Here is a 17,728-nt window from a genome sequence, read left to right as displayed (position 1 = left end):
TGTTGCAAATGGCAAGATTTCATATTTTTTTGATGGCTGAGTAATATTCCATTGTATATATAAACCACATCTTCTTTATCCATTCATCTGTTGATGGACATGTGGGCTCTTTCCATAGTTTGGCTATTGTGGACGTTGCTGCTGTAAACATTCAGGTGCACGTGCCCCTCTGGATCACTACATTTGTATCTTTAGGGTAAATGCCCAGTAGTGTAATTGCTGGGTCATAGGATAGCTCTATTTTTAGCTTCTTAAAGAACCTCCATACTGTCTTCCAGAGTGGCCGCACCAGCTTGCATTCCCACCAACAGGGTAAGAGGGTTCCCCTTTCCCCACATAGTGAGGGACTCTTTAAACCTTACCTGGGCAGAGACACAAAAGCCAGCCTTCTCTGAGAAATGGCAGTGTCCTCGTCACCAGTTCTCGGCAGTCCGGGGAGGGTAGTGACTTACCTTGGGTCACCTGAGTGTGCGCAGGGGTGCGGCACGTGGCCTGCGGGTCTCACTCCCACTCTGCCATAGTTTATGAATCTATTTGTGAAGGAGGAGGGAGAGCCTCCTTCCTTCTCTGTGTCGAAGAGCTAGGACAGACTTCCACATCAACATTTACGCCCTGTGTTGAAAGTCCCATTAGTGCTGTTGGACATTCCCAACACAGAAAATGAGAAATGTCAAAGGAATCTGTCATAAGAGCTCTGAGATTGGCGGCGGGGGGGGGGAGGGGGGAGTTGGAGCCCTTGTGCCCTACCCTGGGAGCCAGACGGCAATGAAGAACGAGAAGCAGAGGAAAAGGTTATAAAAATGTTTAGTCTTTGCTTTATTGAGTTACAACAAATGAGCAACAAGTTAGAAAAAATGGTTTTTTTTTTTTTTTCAAACTCCCTAGCATTTTATTTGTGCAGGGTACCCAAATGAGGGGCTAGGGGGAGGCGTGGGTTGCAAACACAACTCATATTGCGACATTTACACCAGATATGTCTCTTGGTTTTTCCTCTTTAGAAGTTAGGACTAACTGGAAAGAAAAAAAAAAAGTGCACTCCAGAATCTAAAATTGGCCCAAACACAAACACACAAACAAACAAACAGAAACCAGTTCATGGTGAGGCTTCAAGCTGAAATCTTGTCAAAAACCACACGGAGAAAAGCCAGTCAGGAACAGAAACCAAAAACTGAAGCGGTTCATCTTTGTACCATCTAGATAGGAAGACCTCTTGTTGTTTTAATTTCATAGAAGTAATGATAATGCTAAAAATGGGGGAGCCCTTTCTGCTGGTATCTGAAAAGAGGCCACCTGCCCCTGGGGTCTCTGGTGCTGGCTCGGCCCACGGTCAGCCGAAGAGGCCAGGCGGTGGAGAAACCAGATCTACCTGCTGGCAGTTCGGAAAGCCTTGTGCGTGGCTAAACAGGGACCCCGGTGGGGGGAGGGGCTAGGGGGAGAACTGGAAATGGATCTGATCCGGAAGCTCCATCATCTGTAAACCCTCTCAACGTGGAGACAGATGCCCCAATCCAAGCCCTTCCCACAGAGAAATCGCGCAAATTTCAAACTACGTAAAAAAAAAAAAAAAAAAAAAAATGAACTCTCCCTACGTAAAGTCCAGTAGATATAATGGCACTAATGCTAACATCCCCCCACTGCCCAAAATTAATAAAATAAAGATTAAAAAAAAAAAAGAAGAAAAGGAAAAAAGAGAAAAGCACGTGTGATCAGCCCTCCCGCCTGGGGAAAAAAAAAAACCTTACAATGGTAGTGCTGGAAAAGGATGCTGCCCTTGATTAAAAAGGTAACAAAATTCCCACATTGTACAAATTGGTTCCGGTATAGCAAGAGGTGGGGGCCAGGGCAGAGGAGCAAACTATTTACAGGGACCCATTGAAAACGCAGTAGTAGGACTTTGGCACTATGAACAATTCCCACCGGTCCTCCGGGCGGCGTGAGTGAGGGCTGGGGTTCCTGTTCCCTGCAGCCACGTGCCCGCTAAGTGGTTCCACTTGGAGTCTCTGGCCAGGGTGGCCCATGGCCGGGGAGGGAGGTTCTCTTCTTTCGTCAAAGACAGAACGCCCCCTTTATCAGCAATGCAGTTCCAACAGACGTCCCTAGGAAGATGACACAAAACCAGAAACAAGATGTCAGGAGATACTCATTCCCTTGTGGGGTGTGGGGGGGGGGGGGTTGGGGGAGTGGAGGCAGGGGTCACTCTTCCTGGGGAAGGCCCCTTCCGAAGCCATCCTGGGGCTTGGAGGAGAGATAAATGCCCAGGTTTGGACCCAGGTTTTTTATTTTTTACTTTTTAAAAGATTTTATTTATTTATTGGAGAGAGAGAGCATGGGCAGGGAGGAGGGGCAGAGAGAGAGGAGGAAGCAGGCTCCATGCTGAGCAGGGAGCCCAGTGCGGGGCTCAATCCCAGGACCCTGAGATCATGACCTGAGCCGAAGGCAGAGGCTTAACCCACTGAGCCACCCAGGCGCCCTGGGGGCTAGTTGTTAAAAAGGAGTGTGTGTTTCTGAGCCCAGTCTGACATCACAGGAAGTGCCTCCAGAATCAGGCCTTTGAAAACAGGAGGGTTGGGGCGCCTGGGTGGCTCAGTGGGTTAGGCCGCTGCCTTCGGCTCGGGTCATGATCTCAGGGTCCTGGGATCGAGTCCCGCATCGGGCTCTCTGCTCAGCAGGGAGCCTGCTTCCCTCTCTCTCTCTGTCTGCCTCTCCATCTACTTGTGATTTCTCTCTGTCAAATGAATAAATAAAAATCTTAAAAAAAAAAAATAAAATGAAAACAGGAGGGTTTTCTGGGCAAGTGGAGGTGGTGCAACTGTTTACTTCATTTCAAGGCCCTTTCCTTATTCCTGGAGAGGCGGCCAGGCACAGTGGTTCCTAAGAGGTCCCGGAGTCCGGCAAACTGGATTCGGGTGCTAACTATTCTGTTTATTGACGGTGGGGCCATACACATGTGACCTAACCTCTCTAGGACTTAGTTTTTGCTTCTGTAAGACGGTTACTAATAGGGGTTGCGGAGATGATTAAGGAAGCTGACATTCGCCCCAGAATTTGGAAGAGTGTCCAGTATGCGGTTACGTAGTATATAAGATACTTCGGAAGTGTTCTATATTGTATTATATACCTTTGTCGTTGTTGCTAGGTGCAGCCTTTTCTAAGCACGGTAGGATCATAACAAGGTGAGACATTTTAGGTGTATTATTAATTTGGCATTCATATCGACCCAACCGTGTGACCATGAGTCCCACTTTATGGCTGAGCACGGGGAGGCTAAACGCTTTGCCCACGATGAGACAGCGAGGACGTGGACCGGTCAGGATTCCAACCCAGGCCATCTCCAGAGTCTATGCTCATAACAAACAGTATCTAATAAGAGTCCATATGCAGAAACGCTTAATTCTTATATTTTTTGAAGTGAGGAGAACAGCGCAAGGACCGTCTGATGAGCTGAACGGTGTCTCCCCAACAGGCTCTGTGGATGTCCCAATCCTCGGGATCTCAGAATGTCACCCGATGTGGATCTTCCGTTACAGAGGTAAGTAATCAAGTGAACATGAGGTCACTGGGGGGGGGGCCCTAATCACTCCAGTGCGACTGGTGATGCCACCAACAGGCAAGCTGGACGCAGACTCACACAGGGAGAGCGCCGCGTGAAGACAAAGGCAGAGACCACGGTGACGCAGCCACAAGCCCATGGGTGCCACGGAGGGCCAGCTCCTCACCAGACGCTAGGAGAGAGGCGTGCCACAGACTCTCCCCTCACAGCCCCCAGAAAGAAACCAACACCGCCAACACCAGACTTCCAGCCTCCAGAACTGAGGGAGAACACATCTCCGTTGTGTAAGCCACCGCCTGGAAGGCGGCCCTAGGACGTGAAGACAGACCACCATTACTACCCTGTGGGCTCCTGCAGGGAGGAACCCCAGGGGAGGGCACAGGGCTGTCCCAGGGACAGCTACTATCCTGTGACAGGCCGGAAGCTTATCGAATCTGCAGGTTCTGAAGCCACTGGCTTGTCCTCTGCCTTGCTCCTCGTCAGGCCTCTCCTCTGGCTGAGAAAGGGGTAGGGAGGGCCCCGAGGAAGGCTCCGGCACAGGGGCCCGGGGGCACGCGGCCTGCACTTCTCAGCCAGAGGCCTCAGCAGGTCATCTATCTTGTCATTCGTTCCCAACGTCTGGAGGTCAAACGTACCCACATTTCCCAGGAACTCATGACGAGGACAACGAATCTGGCGTTAAGACGCCAACTTGTGAAGGAAAAGGTCTGTGGGTGAAACCGGAGTCCGGGGGTGTCCTTGGGATCTGGTACTGCCTGAGACTGGTCCGGCACAAGAGCCCCAGGGCTCCTGACACCGGGTGCGGCCAACATCGCTCCGTTCACCAGAAGAGGGAAGCTTCGGGAGGAAGGGTGAGCTCCCCAAGTCAACGTGATTTCTCAGCAGCGCTGTCAAAACCAGGAATGACCCTGCTTGTGACAGCACGGACAGTAACTGGGATTTCTCTCATGCATGCTCCGGGCCAGGCCAGATGCTAGGTGCTGATGCGAACGCCCCTCGTCCGCTCCTTCCAGAAGGCTGGGAGGGAGGTGACTGTGGCGCACACCATGCTGGGTGGAAACGGGGGCTCGGGGCGATTAAATGATGTCAGGCAAGTAGTTAGTGGTGCAGCCTGAGCTCCTCCAAGGCCAGTCCAACGGGAACTGCTCTTTCCACACCGGACCCGCGTCCACACTCCGTGTCCTACGTGCGTGTCACCCCCTGCATGGAGCTGCCTGCGGACAGGGGTGAGCATGTCTGCTTCAAAGGCAGGGGCTGGCGGTTCCGGTCGCCCAGAGATGACCGTGTGCCTATTGCTGATCCCACGGAGAGCCACAGGCACCCCTGGGTGGGCACACGGACCGTAGCTGGCCTCCTGCTGTGCTTCCCAAGGAACTGGGTTTTCCCCGGCAACCAGGGTCTCTCAGAAGCCTTGCAAAGGGGGCTCCTCTGGGTGGAGGTCCACCCGAGCAGGGCTCAAGACTCCGGGAAGGAGGCCCAAGGCAGGGAGACAGCTACTGCTCTTCCCTCTCCCAGCCGGGCCGACCGTGGGTACCGGCTGCGGTGGGTCCCAGCAGGAAGAGCGGAGTAGTGGGGATCCCAGGTGTGTCCCCGTGCCCCTTCCTAGCTGTGTGCCCGTGTCTGCCGCTTAACCTCCCAGAGACTCGCTTCCACACTTCACACCTGCGGGCCGCCGCGGGGGTTATAGGTGAGGCCGGCCAAGCAAGCAGGTGCTCCCGAAATACCGCTTCAGCTTTTCCTCGAGGAAGGCCACGTGTGTAAAATCGAGGCTTTAGGGGTCCGTGAGCTCACTCACTGGTGTGTGTGTGTGCACATGTGTGCACGTGCGTGTGAGTAGACCTATTTTCTTTCCTCAAAAATGGAACGGAACCACGTCTCTCCAAAGGCCAAAAGTCTCACATTTTTAGATACACCTCAGCATAACGGTGCTTCTTCATCTGGCAATGGGTTCGGGTTCCCTGTGTCGGGTCCTCTGGACACGGACACACACAATCCTCCAACCAGACGTATTAAGGAAGAAAAAACTACTGAACAAAATCCTTAAAACCTCCCCAAAACAGACTGCAAGGGCAAGAGGGTGACCTGGAGAAAAGGAGACAGAGCTGCTTTTGCAGAGACCCCGGATGTCCTTGGTCGGCTCTGGGCCCTCGGAAGCACCCTGGGAGCCGCTGGACTTCAGCTCTCCTTGACCTTTCCCAGGGTGCATAGCCGCGGGCAGGATTGTGGGAGCCAGTGGGGCTCTCAGGAGAGGCTGGGAAGCCGCTGGAAACAGAAGGCATGGTCCCCGGGAGGGACAGCGCAGTGGCCCCAGCGCCTTCCCTATGGGCAGCCTTGGCCAGCCACAGGCTGCTTTCCTGGAAAGCCTTGCTCCCTGGTGCCCTCCGGTCTCCTTGTGAGACGCTCCCGCACCTGGGCATCCCAGTACAACCGAGTCACACTGTCTTCACACTGCCTGGCTAACTGTCCAATCTGTGAGGACATGGGCGGGGCCCAGAGCGTTCACTGCAAGACCCCTGCCCCACCCCCCATCCCCCTGCACTGGGTCTGGCCCCCAAAAGTAAACTCCAAAGTTCATTAGTGAATGAAAAATGGGAAAAAGCACAGTGCTTTGGGAGGCGTGGCTGGTTACCCAAGACTGGTGACGGAGCTCCCTTCTAGGTTTCTATCTTCCAGTAGTACAGTGACTTTGAGGATGTGGCCTCTTGCGAATCTCCTGGGCTTCGAGCTGCAATCTTACCACTGGTCCCTGGTCGGGGACACTCCCCCTGCAGAGAACCAGGAACCCAATGGATTACTTGATCCTAGAGCACTGGATCTCGGCTATGGGAGGAAACAGCAAGGTCGTCGGGCCCTTCGCTTATGGCCACTATTCAAACATCTCTACTGAGCGGATGTCCAGCCTCTCCCTGAACCCTGCCCAGGACAGGGAACCCTCTGCCTCCCTTTCTATCTTGGGGACAGCTTGGAAGGTTAAAAAGTATTATCAAGTTCTTTAGCAAAATCTGCTTCTTTATTACTTTATCCATTGGGGAAACATGAAAAAATTAGTATTCTTTTCCCATGTGATACCTTTCTGTTTCTGTGTCTCTTTAATTTTCCCTGTAGGGATTTCCCAAAGCCCTGTGGACTCAGGAGAGCGTAACACGGTACTCCGTGAGAAAAACAAGCACTGTGATAGTGATTTATTATCTTAATAATATTTGAGGCAAACTTTCTTTTCTTGCAAGGGGGCATGGTCTGATTTTAATTAGAATTGGGAAAAGGAAAACACGGTGGCAGGGAGAGTGATTAAGCAATTTCCCCGGGGGGCCAGGAAGATTCCATCCCATCCTAAATCATTCCCATGCCAGGCCTCGGTCAACTCAGGCACATCTGGCCAAGTCACATCTGGCCAGCGCTCTTTTTCCTGCAGCAGTTTGGGGAGCCTCTCGGCTTGGGGGAATTGCTGAGATTTAAAAGCCAGGTACATCTCCCCCAGGCTGCTTGCAAGGAGGCTGGATGGAGGAATCAGAGGGGTCACTGGTTCTTTCTGCCCTTTTTCCAACTGAGGATATTATCCAGAGGAGTCCAAAGTATTTGAGCAAACAGAGTTGTATTTTAAATTCATAAGGCACAGCCTCGTGTTTATGCACTTGGATTTGGGTCTGAATGCCAGCTCCCCCACTTTCCAGCTCAATGATCTTGGATGAGTTACCCTTCTGTGCCTCATTCTCCTCCACCATAAAATTAAAAAAAAAAAAAAATGCTGACTTCAGAGCGTTGTCAACACATGCAAAGTGTCCAGCACAGTAAGGGCTCAGCTCCCACCCCGATCCCCACCCCTCTGAGATGCAATTAACACCTAAAGGCTTGAGCTTGTACAAGTGGGGCCTCAACTGAAAAGTCAACTTGGAAAGGCAGGAAGCAGTCGACCAAGGTCTTCTCCATAGAGAAAGGACTCAATGCAGAGTGGGCAGCTGAGCATTGCTGATACTAATGCGTGCTGCCCCCCTCCCCAATGCATTTAGGGAATCTCACTCGTATTATTTAATTTAATCCTGACAACAAGAGACAGCTCTGTTAGTGCCATGGGTTGAATTATGTCCCCTCCCCCACCATTCATCTGCAGAAGCCCAATCCCCAGTATGACTGTACCAGGAGATGGACCTTCAAGGAGGTGATTATGGTTCAATGAGGTCCTAGGGGTGGGGCCCTAGTGTCCCTATAAGGACAGACCAGGAGTGAGCATGTGCAGAGGAAAGACCAGGAGAGCACACAGAAACAAGGTGGCCATCTGCAAGCCGAGGAGAGAGGCCTCACCAGCCACCAAACCCTGCTGGCACCTGGATCTTGACCTTCCAGCCTCTGGAATGGTGAGGAAATCTATGTTGTTTAAGCACTCACTCTGTTCTGTTCTGGCAGCCCTCGTTGACTAATACCATAAGTGTTAAGGTTACAAACACTTACTAATAAGACAGAATAAAGTAATGCGCATGTGGATGCTCTAGAATTTTCCATCATCTGTCCTCCATTTACCACGGGGGGTAGGAAGGTCTGAACACCCAGCTCTCTCCAACATGACTTTCCTTTCACTCCTTCCTGGAGCATCTCAGAGCGTCTCAACCTTTCTCTACAGGATCCTACACACAGAACCATGCAGAGTCTTCTTTATGGGTGAGGTAGAAGAATATCAAGAGAAATTTGGATTATAGGTGAGTCCACGTAGCACTCTGGCTTTTCAACCCTGCATGTCTCTAGAGTGTGAATTCAGGCAAATCACAGCCACAATGGCCACCTTTTAGGTCCCCGATGTCTTAAGTTCCCTCTGGCCTCAGGGGCTTTGAGTACCTGTACCTTCTGCTTGAATGTGGTCCCCTCCTCACGGCTCAGCCAAATCGTACTTGACTTTTCAGATTTCAAGTCATTTATTATCTCTCAAGAAAACTCGCCCAACCCCTGAAATCAAGTCAAATTCTCCTATTCCATAGTCTCACAGACCAGGGACCTTTCCTTCAAAAAAACTTGTCAGCATGGCAGTCCTTCCTTTTTGTTTGCTTAAAGCTTCATTCCTCACGAGACTGTGGGCTCCATGAGGACAGGGACACGCTGGGCACAGCAGCTCCCCTGACCTCCAGAACCTGGCATGCGGCAGGCATTCCCCAGATACCTGATGCACGAAGGCGCCACGTCACTTACGACAGACGCCTCTGGCCCGGTGACTTCCTCTCCTTGGGGCCCACATCCTTCCTCTGACAGATGAGGGAACTCAGACGTCATAGCTCCTAAGTTGCTAGAAGCTTCCCAAAGCACCATGAGAGCTCCTGCTGTGAGAAGCTCCAGAATCAGGTAAACAGAAGTGTCGCATTTAACTTTATTAGTGCTGGGGCCGCCAGGCTAGTGCGCAGTCCCCGAGAAGCATCTCCAGCAGACCTTTTCCTTCAGCTGCTCGCACACACTGGAGAGCAGTGCCCCGGCGCCACTCCTCTGCCTGCTGTCCACCAAGTGACGGAAGATGAGGAGGAGGAGCCAACGCCTGAAATGTTGGATTCCAGACAACTGAGAGCCAACCACGTTAGCTAATTCTCAGGGTGGTTCAGTACATTGCTGCTGTGTATTTGCTCCCGATTAGGCACTGGGGACTCAGAGATGCATGGGATATAGTCCCTATGTTCAAGGGGCTGGTGGAGGGGAGACCCGGAAACAGACAATTACATTTTCATCCATCTACCCATCCATCCATCCATCCATCCGCTCATTCGAATATCTGTATTTGGACACCTAATCTGAACAGATCGCGGGGGGCACACATATCCCAGATCCTAAATGGCAGCCACTATGCAACACTGGGTAGCCTTAAATTTTTGAAGCAAGCTGAACGATGTTTCCATCCAATATGTTCCCCATATTTTTCTGGCATTTCACAAAATTTATCTCTTCTCCAAAACCATCCCTAATCGTGAGTTGGAAATTGTCAGAAACTGGGAGGGAGCAGAATTAGCAAATGAATACTTGTGTATTCATTTTTTTGTGTATTGTATTAAGAAGCGGCCAAGCCCTGTTGGTCCAGGCTGAGCTGTGGTGGTGCTGTCCCTGTGCCTGGGTCAGGCACTGACCCAACAGACGAGAGGTGGCCTCTAACCTCCGCCAACTTTGGGCTGTGGAACACAGGGCAAATCTCTCTGAGCCTCAGTTTTGCCTTCTGCAAAATGGGAAGAAAGCCACACCTATCTCACAGGGATGGAATGAACTTTGGGCGAGTTACTGGATGTGTGCAGAAGAATCCCAAGCACATGGCACAGGCCAGTAAATAGAAACTCTCAGTAGTAGGAGTTCTGGGATATTCCATCTGGCCAAACATCGAGGCATATGTCTGGCCATGTGGGGCTCAAGTATTCTGACTCATTTTTCGGAAAGGAGGAAATTTACTGTTTAGCCTCTCACCGGGACAGGTCTCTTAGTAGATGGCTTTGATAACTAGACCCAGAGGCTGAATCAAGACAACACAATTCAAGGTCTGGATAGGCTTCCTTACCTTTCTGTCCAACCTCACGGCCAAGGGAGCCCGGCTGAGTCGAACGCTGACGTAAGCTTTCTGAAGCTTCAGTGAGGGGATGCTTAGCTCGCACCAAGGGGGAACCCCGGCATCTGCTCTCAGCTGCCCACCCAAGTTCATCCTCCCTCTCTCGTATACACATCCCCTAACACCTTCTCTGTAGCCAAAACGGTGCATTATTTTCAGGATTATTATACGTGCGACAACTGAACTCAACGGCAGCTTCCTAAATAAATACGTGTTTAAATAAAGGCATCGCTGAATATTTATGAATTTCAAGAGACCCATGTGTTCAGTTCATAAAAGCTGTGAAGTAATTTGGAGGGATTTCTTCCAAGTTGAAAGGTTCCTTTCAGGGGTGCCTGTGTCCAGGATGCCAGCCCTAGGGCGGACCGCAGCCCATCCCTCCATAAAGTGGCACCTCAGAAATACCAGGAAGCCAGTTAGGGACGTCGGATGTCACCAGGTGTTGAGCAGCTCTTAGCATCTTGCTTAGGAACATTTCTCAGCTCGTGCTTGTGGTGTTTACCATAAAGAAACATAAAAGGGGGTTTCTGGGTGTTCCCGGTTTTTGGCGGGGGAGAGGGGGAAGAAAACAGCGAGTTCGTTCATCTCTGATTTAGCTAATGTTTAATGGCCCATTCTAGGTATTCCCTGCCTCCCAACACCACCATGGGGGTGGGGGGATCAGCCAGAAATGGAGAATTTCTGTCCACAACAGAGAGGCAGAGACGGCGGTAGGAGCCAGGGCTCTGGGATGGAACTGAGGTGCTGGCTCGGAGAATACAGTAAGCTCCTTGGTTTCAAGCCTCTGTTTTTGGGTTTGTAAAAAATTACAGGCGGGGAGGTGCCTGGGTGGCTCAGTAGGTTGAACATCCGACTCTTGATTTGGGCTTGGGTCATGAGCTCAGGTTCGGGGGATCGAGCCCCGAGCTGGGCTCTATGCTCAGCAGGGAGTCTGCTAAAGATTTTTTTTTCTATCTCCCACTGCCTCTCTCCCTTGCTTTCTCTGTTTCTCTCTAAAGTGGGTAAATAAACCTTTTTTTAAAAAAAAATCTGGCGTCACTAGGACCACTGAGTAAGACCATCTGTGGTCAGGTGCCTAACTCTCTGCCTTGGATCCTCAGGAGTCCGTGTACCCCCTTCTGTCCTCCTGTCATTCCGTCCTCCTGTCCTTCCGTCCTCCTGTCCTTCCCTCCAAAGCTGCTCTCTATGGTTTTAGCCTTGTGTCCCCCCTTCATGTTTCTCTCCGGTCTCAGGTCAGGGGCAGGCACGGTGGCAGCCAACACAGGTGGGCATTTTTAGCTGTTGGCGGTGGTACTGCCTGGGGGAGAGGGATGGGGACAGGTGGCCTCAGGGGGCTCCGGGAGCTGTCATCCCCAGACAACCGCCACTCGGGGATGGGGATCTGGACGTGCCCTCCAAGCTCACTCTGCGATACAGGGACACTCGGCATTCTTCTATTCAAACTCGGTCCAGAAGAGCTTTGCCTGCTGGGGAAAACCATTGTCTTTTCTTCCAGCTGTCCTTTCCCATCGTCTGCTGAACCCCCAATTCGGCTTTCTGGCTATGCCCAAACTTGGTTCCTCAGCTGTACCATTCCTTTTTTTGTCTCTGGAACTTTGCCTTGTCTACTCCTTCCACATGAACCTCTCTTCCTTGCTGGTACATGGGCTAACTCCTTCCCCTCAGCTAGCCCCTGAGGCAGATGTCCCTTCCTCCAGGAAGCCTGCCCTGACCTCAGCCTGAGTTAGTCTCCTGGTCACACCATGGATCACCCCGGCTAGTAAAGGAAAGAGCAGTTTCCTCTCTCCTTGGCCTGACTGAGCTCCATGTGTGTGAGGACCCTCATCTGTCTTCTTCATCCCGTCGTCTTGGTGCTTAGCACAGAGCCCGGCACACAGTAGGTGTGCAGAATGGATTTGCTGAATTGAACTGACTGTTGTCCACTCCATGGCAGGAGGAAAAAGCAATCATGTAGACTCTGTCAGGCATTGGAAAAGGTCAAGAAGACAAGGCAAGCTAGGAGTTTTCAGGCAGATTTGGACTGGACCAAAAAAAAAAAAAAAAAAAAACTCTCCCTTATTTCAACAAGGCAGATACAGGCTGGGCTGGTAGGGTCTCTTAAGAAGGCAGGAAAATAGCCAGAGAGAGGAACCAAGGCATCCAGATGGTGGCAGGCCTGGGGTGCTACTGGTGGCCTCTGTAGCCTTCAGCCCCCTCTGATCACTAGCCCCTCCCTCTATGCTGCATTGTCACCTGTAACCCTTTATTTATTGCTCCCTCCTGAAAAGTCGGGGTCGGGGAGAAGGAAGACTTGATGGCATCTGCAACCGGCTGTTCTTTAAATCATTTTCACTAGCTGGCTAGTGAAATTTTCATGGAACTGGCTAAAAACAAGGTTTCCAGAAGACTTTATTTGTGGCCAGGCACCTTATCCCACTGCAAAATAAATGAACCAACGAGTGGCTCACCAGTCAAAGTTGTCCGGACTCATTAATAAAGAGGTATGGTATCTTCCAGGACTCCTTTTGGGACCTTGTCAATCATTCTGGAGGTTCTTACCTTTATTTTACTACTTGAAAAGGTGACATGGGGGTGTCCCCTTCTGTTGCCTTTTACGGGACCCCTGGAGAAGCCCATGCGGGCAGATGGTAAATCGCACGTCTTCTTCCTGGTTCCATGCTGTCCTTGGAACATTTCGGCTTTGGCCGAGGTGATCTTTGCCTCCCGTGCCCCTCGCCCCGCTGCCCCCTCTATTCTGAACCCACCACGGAGCCGGCAGTCGGGCCTTTAGGCCTTGATGTGTACAGACCTCTCCGGAAAGCACAAACATAGGGGCTTGGGCGCCGTGTCCCATCATGTGGATGACACGGCCATTAGTAACCATGACAACCTCCCTTCCCAGGCTTTTGTGGCTCCTCGGGCCTCATTTGCATCCGTTTCTTCCAGAACTGAAGGGGTTCCAGGGACCCAATCAGATTAGAAGCTGGGTGACTTGGTGACATCCATGCCTTCCTTTAGCTGGGCCAAGGCAAAGACCCAGACCTGTCAGGTTAAAAGAAACAACCCCAGATCTCTAGCCAGTAGACTTGGTTAACTACTCTAAAAAAATCCAAAAAGGAAAGAAAATGAAGAAAAAAAAAAAAGGACGGAAAGAAAAAGGAAAAACATCCTTTGTTTCTTAGAGCAGCAAACACGAAGAAAGAGAAGGATGTGTCTCCGTGACGATTGCATCTAGACTTTAGAATGGACAGGCCCCAGAGGGAGGTGTCCATAAGAGGCCACAGGCGGTGGCGCTGTCACCCATCAGCCTTGCAAATGAGGACAGAGAATCTGCCAGCGCCTAGTGAGACAGGGAGACTGAAGGAGTCCACACAAGTCTGCTTCTTGCTGCCTCTCCTGTTTCCATTCTCGCGAGGACCTGCACCCCCGCCCTACACACGCCTTCATGTGTGTCCTCCTTGAAAGGGGCAAGGAATTATTGACTTCTCTGGAGGCTTCCGGCACAATCGGTAACATCCCAGGAATGACCGGGCACGGCTGGCGTGTGTCTAAGCCTATTGCAGACGACTGGCCCTAGACATCGTGACGTGACAGACCCTCTGGGATCATGGGAATGACTAACTTAGGAGGACGACTGGACCCTGTCCTTGTTCCTACCAGTTCACCGATGACTAGAACGAAGTCGTCAAGGAAAACCCCAGACCCCAAGCCAAGATGGGACCCATGCTCCTTTCCTCTCCGAGTCTCCCAGGCCCTCCGGCTGTATCTGCTCTCTCTCTATACCTTCAGTAAACTCTGCTCTCGCTTCCCGCTGGCTCGCATCTGATTTCCATCCAATGTGAAGCCAAGGACCCTCTCGGCTGGTCCTGCCCGACCCACTCTGGCTCCTCCGACCCTGCCTGATGGCATCACTATTTTCCTTCCTTTTAAAAATAAGACCCCATCATCTGTGTCACCATCTCGGTCCCCTACAAACCTATACTGACCCCGGCAATGAAAAGGGAGAAAACCGGCGCCCTCCCCTCGTTCCCAGACGGGGAGCAGGTGGAGTTACCTGTTAGGCCTGGCCGGCCTCTGCCGGGATGCTGTCCGAGTCCGAGCCGGCTAGTTCGGCGGCACCTTCGGCTGCGGTCTGACTCCAGCTGTCGGACCGGTCTGAGACGGCGTCCTCCTCTCCGACCGTGACCTCCACCCAATCCACGACGCCCGACTCCTCGTTCTCCTCGCTGCCGGGTCCGTCCCGGCTGCTGCCCTCAGACCTGTCTGAGGCGCCTTCCGAAGGCTTGGCCGGCGCACCGTCTTTTGCCGGCTCGTTGCTCACTTTCCCCCTGGGTACTAACTTCTCCAAGTCCTCCTCGCAGAGCTTTTTGGGGTCCTTGTAGTGGGGCTGAGCCACCTCGCTCCCATTCTTCGGGCTCTCGGCCGCGACGGCTCTCGCGGCTTTCCTCGGCGCCGCGTCGTGCCCGTGGCCGTGACCGTGCTCGCCGGCTAGGTGCCGGGACTGCTCCACCCACTTCAAGGTCCCGGTTTTTAGCAAGCATCTGTTCTCCTTGAACCAACGCACGATTTCAGTCCGGACCAGGCCGGTCTTGGCCGCTAACTGGTCATACTCCTGGGGGGTGGGCCACTGGGTTCTGGCGAACGTGCTCCGCAGGAGATGGACCTGTTCTTGACTCTTCGTAATTGCTGGTGAGGGGCTGGGCAGGGAACCGGCTAACTGGGCCCCGGAGAGCTGGTCGAGCCGAGACAGAGCACCGTTGGGGGCCCCCACGTCTTGGCCTTTTTTGCTGGCCCCCATGGAATCCAAGACAGCTTGCTCCATGCTGTCCCGAAGCTTCCGTCTCTCCGAGAACCAGGATTCGATCTCCCTTCTGCTGAGTTTCGTGTCCACCCTTAGCCTGTCCAGTTCCGCTTGGGTCGGGAAGGAACTTTTCAAAAAGCTGTCTTCCAGGATCTTAACCTGACCCTGGGTTTTTTCTTTGAATTTCTGTGGGGCGAAGTCTGGGTACGCGTGGTATGTGCGGCCGTGTCGGGAGGCCGCGAGGGCCAGCTGGTCTTTGGCAAGGGATTCGCTGGTGATGTGCACGATGCCTCTTTGACACCGGTACCGGTGGTCGCTGAACCACTTCTTGATCTCGCTCCTGGCCAGGCCGGTCACCTCGATGAGCCGATAGACCTCCGCGTCGTCGGGGAACTGGCTCTGGAGAAAGCTGGCCTTGAGATGCGCGATCTGCTCCTTTGTCTTCTTGCGGTCGCTGGCCGGGGTCAGGGAAGGGGGGTTGGCTACCTTGGGTGGGGGCTCTGGCACCTGAGCGACGTGTGGACGCTTGGGCTCGGAGGCAGCCTGGGGAGTCACCAAAGGTCTCTTCTGGCCGTGGTTGGTCACTCCGGCCACGGCAAGTGTGATGGGGGAGCAAGAGACGGTCGTCGACCCGCTCGTCACCTGAGTCAGCACCAGGCTGGTTTGGCCGAGAATCTGGCACGGCAATGCTGTCTGGAGGATGGGCTGTGACATCTTGGTGGGCGCCAACTGGGCTGGCAGCACGGTGATCGTCGGGGGTACCGACTGGATGGTGCCATTAAACATCTTTTTCCGGGCCTCCTCCACCTCCTCCGGGGACCAGCTGATGCCGTGCTTTAAGCGCTGGGTGGCGAACCAGATTCTGATGTGCTCCTCTGGGTGCTTGGAGGCAGCGGTCAGCCAGGACAGCTCAGCCTGAGTTGGGTAAGGGAACTTGTTGAAGGAGTTGATCATGGTGGCATTCGTGTCCAGGGCAGAGTTGTATTTGGTAGTATTCAGCGGGACGGGGACCTTGGGGACAAGGTTGATATTTGGTGGGAGCTGGACAGAAGGCATGACGTGTCCTAGCGTGTCCTGGAGGAGCTCCACGCCTCCGAGTCTCGAGAGGATCTCAGCCGCGTCAGTCACCAGGCGGGCCGTGCCCTCCACGTGGTTTTCGGGGGTGGCCTCCTCGGGCTTCTTGGGCACCTTCTTGGCATCAGCTTTTGGTTTCCCTGGCTTCATGATGGGCGTCTTACTCACGGAGATGCCGGGATCACCGTCGCCGCTGGTGGGGCCGCTGGCGGCGATGGACACGACGTGGTTGGTGGCTTCGATGGACTGCTCCAAGACAGTCTGATTATTGCGCTTGATCAACTTCAGCTTGAAGTTGGTCTCCCCGGGATGGAACTTGGAGTTGTGGTCGGACAAGGAGTCGTACTTTTTGGTTGTGAAGTTACATTCGGCACACACATAGAGGGGGTTGAGGATCACGTTGGGGTGCTGCATGTCAACGTGCTCCGTGAACTCGTTCAGGTTTTGCGTGGAGTAGGGGCAGTACTTGCATTCGTAACCACCTTGGAGTTTTTTGGATTGGTTTTCCCCTGTAGATTTCACTTCGATCACTTCATTTTCTTTGGAAGAGTTTTCGGGTTCCACTGTCCAATTGTCCTTGGCTGCTTCAGGCTGTGGCGCGCTGATTCCTTTCTCTTTGGCCCTGTCTCCTTCCTCGGGCACATCCTGTTCTACTACTTGTGGGGTCCGAACCATACACGGCGTGGTGGATTTTCGCTTGCTTGCCATGCTGCCTGTCTGTGTGCAATAGTTTAATCTGGGGGGCGGGCAGGGGTGGGCAGGTAGGAAAGGGGCAGTGAAATTTTTGGAACAAGTAAGATAAAAGGCTTTGGGCTTGTAGTCCCCCTCCAATGGCTTTGGCTTTCCTTGAATGCTGAAGTCTAATGTTTGAGTGTTGAGAATGATCTCAGCCCAGAAAATTGTCACTGCTCCAATGGCTACACACAAGAGGCAGCATCATATCTGTGGGATAAGAACAAAGACAGGGTCAGTGTTTTTCCACAAGGTGGAAGAAACTAGCATTTCTTTCTAAGCCACACCGACTGGCACCCGAAAGGAAACACCTAGGTAAGGACAGATGGTCAGAGTGGGGCCCATGAAAATGAAAGGTCATCTTCTTCTCTTCCTCTCTTTGGAAACGGCCGTGAGAACTGGCCCAGAGCAAGCAAAGGAGGGTGCAGATCACTTGTTCGTGTCTAGCGGCAAACAGAGAAAAGCAACAAAGGCACTGAGTGGTGGGTAGGCTGGTGGAAGGGATATTGAAGACAAGATGTCACTGGGTCCTCTAGCGACTTTAATTGATGCTACATCAGAAGCAAGACCTGGGGCGGGCAAGCGGTGTTTCAGGGGCATTAGAAAATGGGTATCCATGTTTGTTTCTTATTGTAAGAGTAAAATCACCAGGAGAGAAAATCCAGAAAATGATTTGAAGTGTAAAGAAGAAAAAAAATTACCCGAAATATTGTAGTGCCTTCCTTTCACTCATGGAAAGGTTCCTCGTTTCTACAAATATTGAGCAAAATAATGATTAAGAAAATGGCTGCATGGTATTTTCTTGTAGGGACAGACCACACATAATGTATTTAGCCTTCCAACTTTTGCTGGATATTTATTTCCAATTTTTGGCTCTTCTCAACAAAATTATGGTCAACACCCTGAGTCCTTATTTCTGACAACTACCTTTGGATGAATGCGTAGATACAGGAGCACTGGGTCAAAGAGTAGGTACATTTGAAGTTCTCTTGACTCACTTGGCCAGCTTTTGCATCAGCCAGACCTTCCCCAA

At 52.2% G+C, this 17,728-nt stretch overlaps 1 protein-coding gene across 3 annotated transcripts in view; it reads right to left on the bottom strand.

The window, feature by feature from the left end:
• Positions 1-787: 787 nt before the first annotated feature.
• Positions 788-17,728, bottom strand: part of ZHX2 (zinc fingers and homeoboxes 2) — a 155,304-nt gene continuing 138,363 nt past the window's right edge. For 2 of the 3 annotated variants that reach the window (XM_045078086.1, XM_045078087.1), the window contains exons 3-4: positions 14,143-16,905; positions 788-2,096 (exon numbers count right to left, since the gene is read on the bottom strand). In XM_045078086.1, coding sequence (XP_044934021.1) covers positions 14,146-16,671 — 2,526 coding nt within the window. In that variant the 5' untranslated portion in view covers positions 16,672-16,905 and the 3' untranslated portion in view covers positions 788-2,096; positions 14,143-14,145. Of the gene's footprint in view, positions 2,097-11,069; positions 13,131-14,142; positions 16,906-17,728 lie in introns of those variants that run through there. The other variant, XM_045078088.1, reaches the window with a different exon arrangement.

Source organism: Mustela putorius, unplaced genomic scaffold (genome assembly GCF_011764305.1).
Source record: "Mustela putorius furo isolate JIRA1106 unplaced genomic scaffold, ASM1176430v1.1 tig00000228_pilon_pilon_pilon, whole genome shotgun sequence".
Classification (NCBI taxonomy): Eukaryota; Metazoa; Chordata; class Mammalia; order Carnivora; family Mustelidae; genus Mustela; species Mustela putorius.
This window is presented reverse-complemented; position numbering and strand designations above follow the sequence as displayed.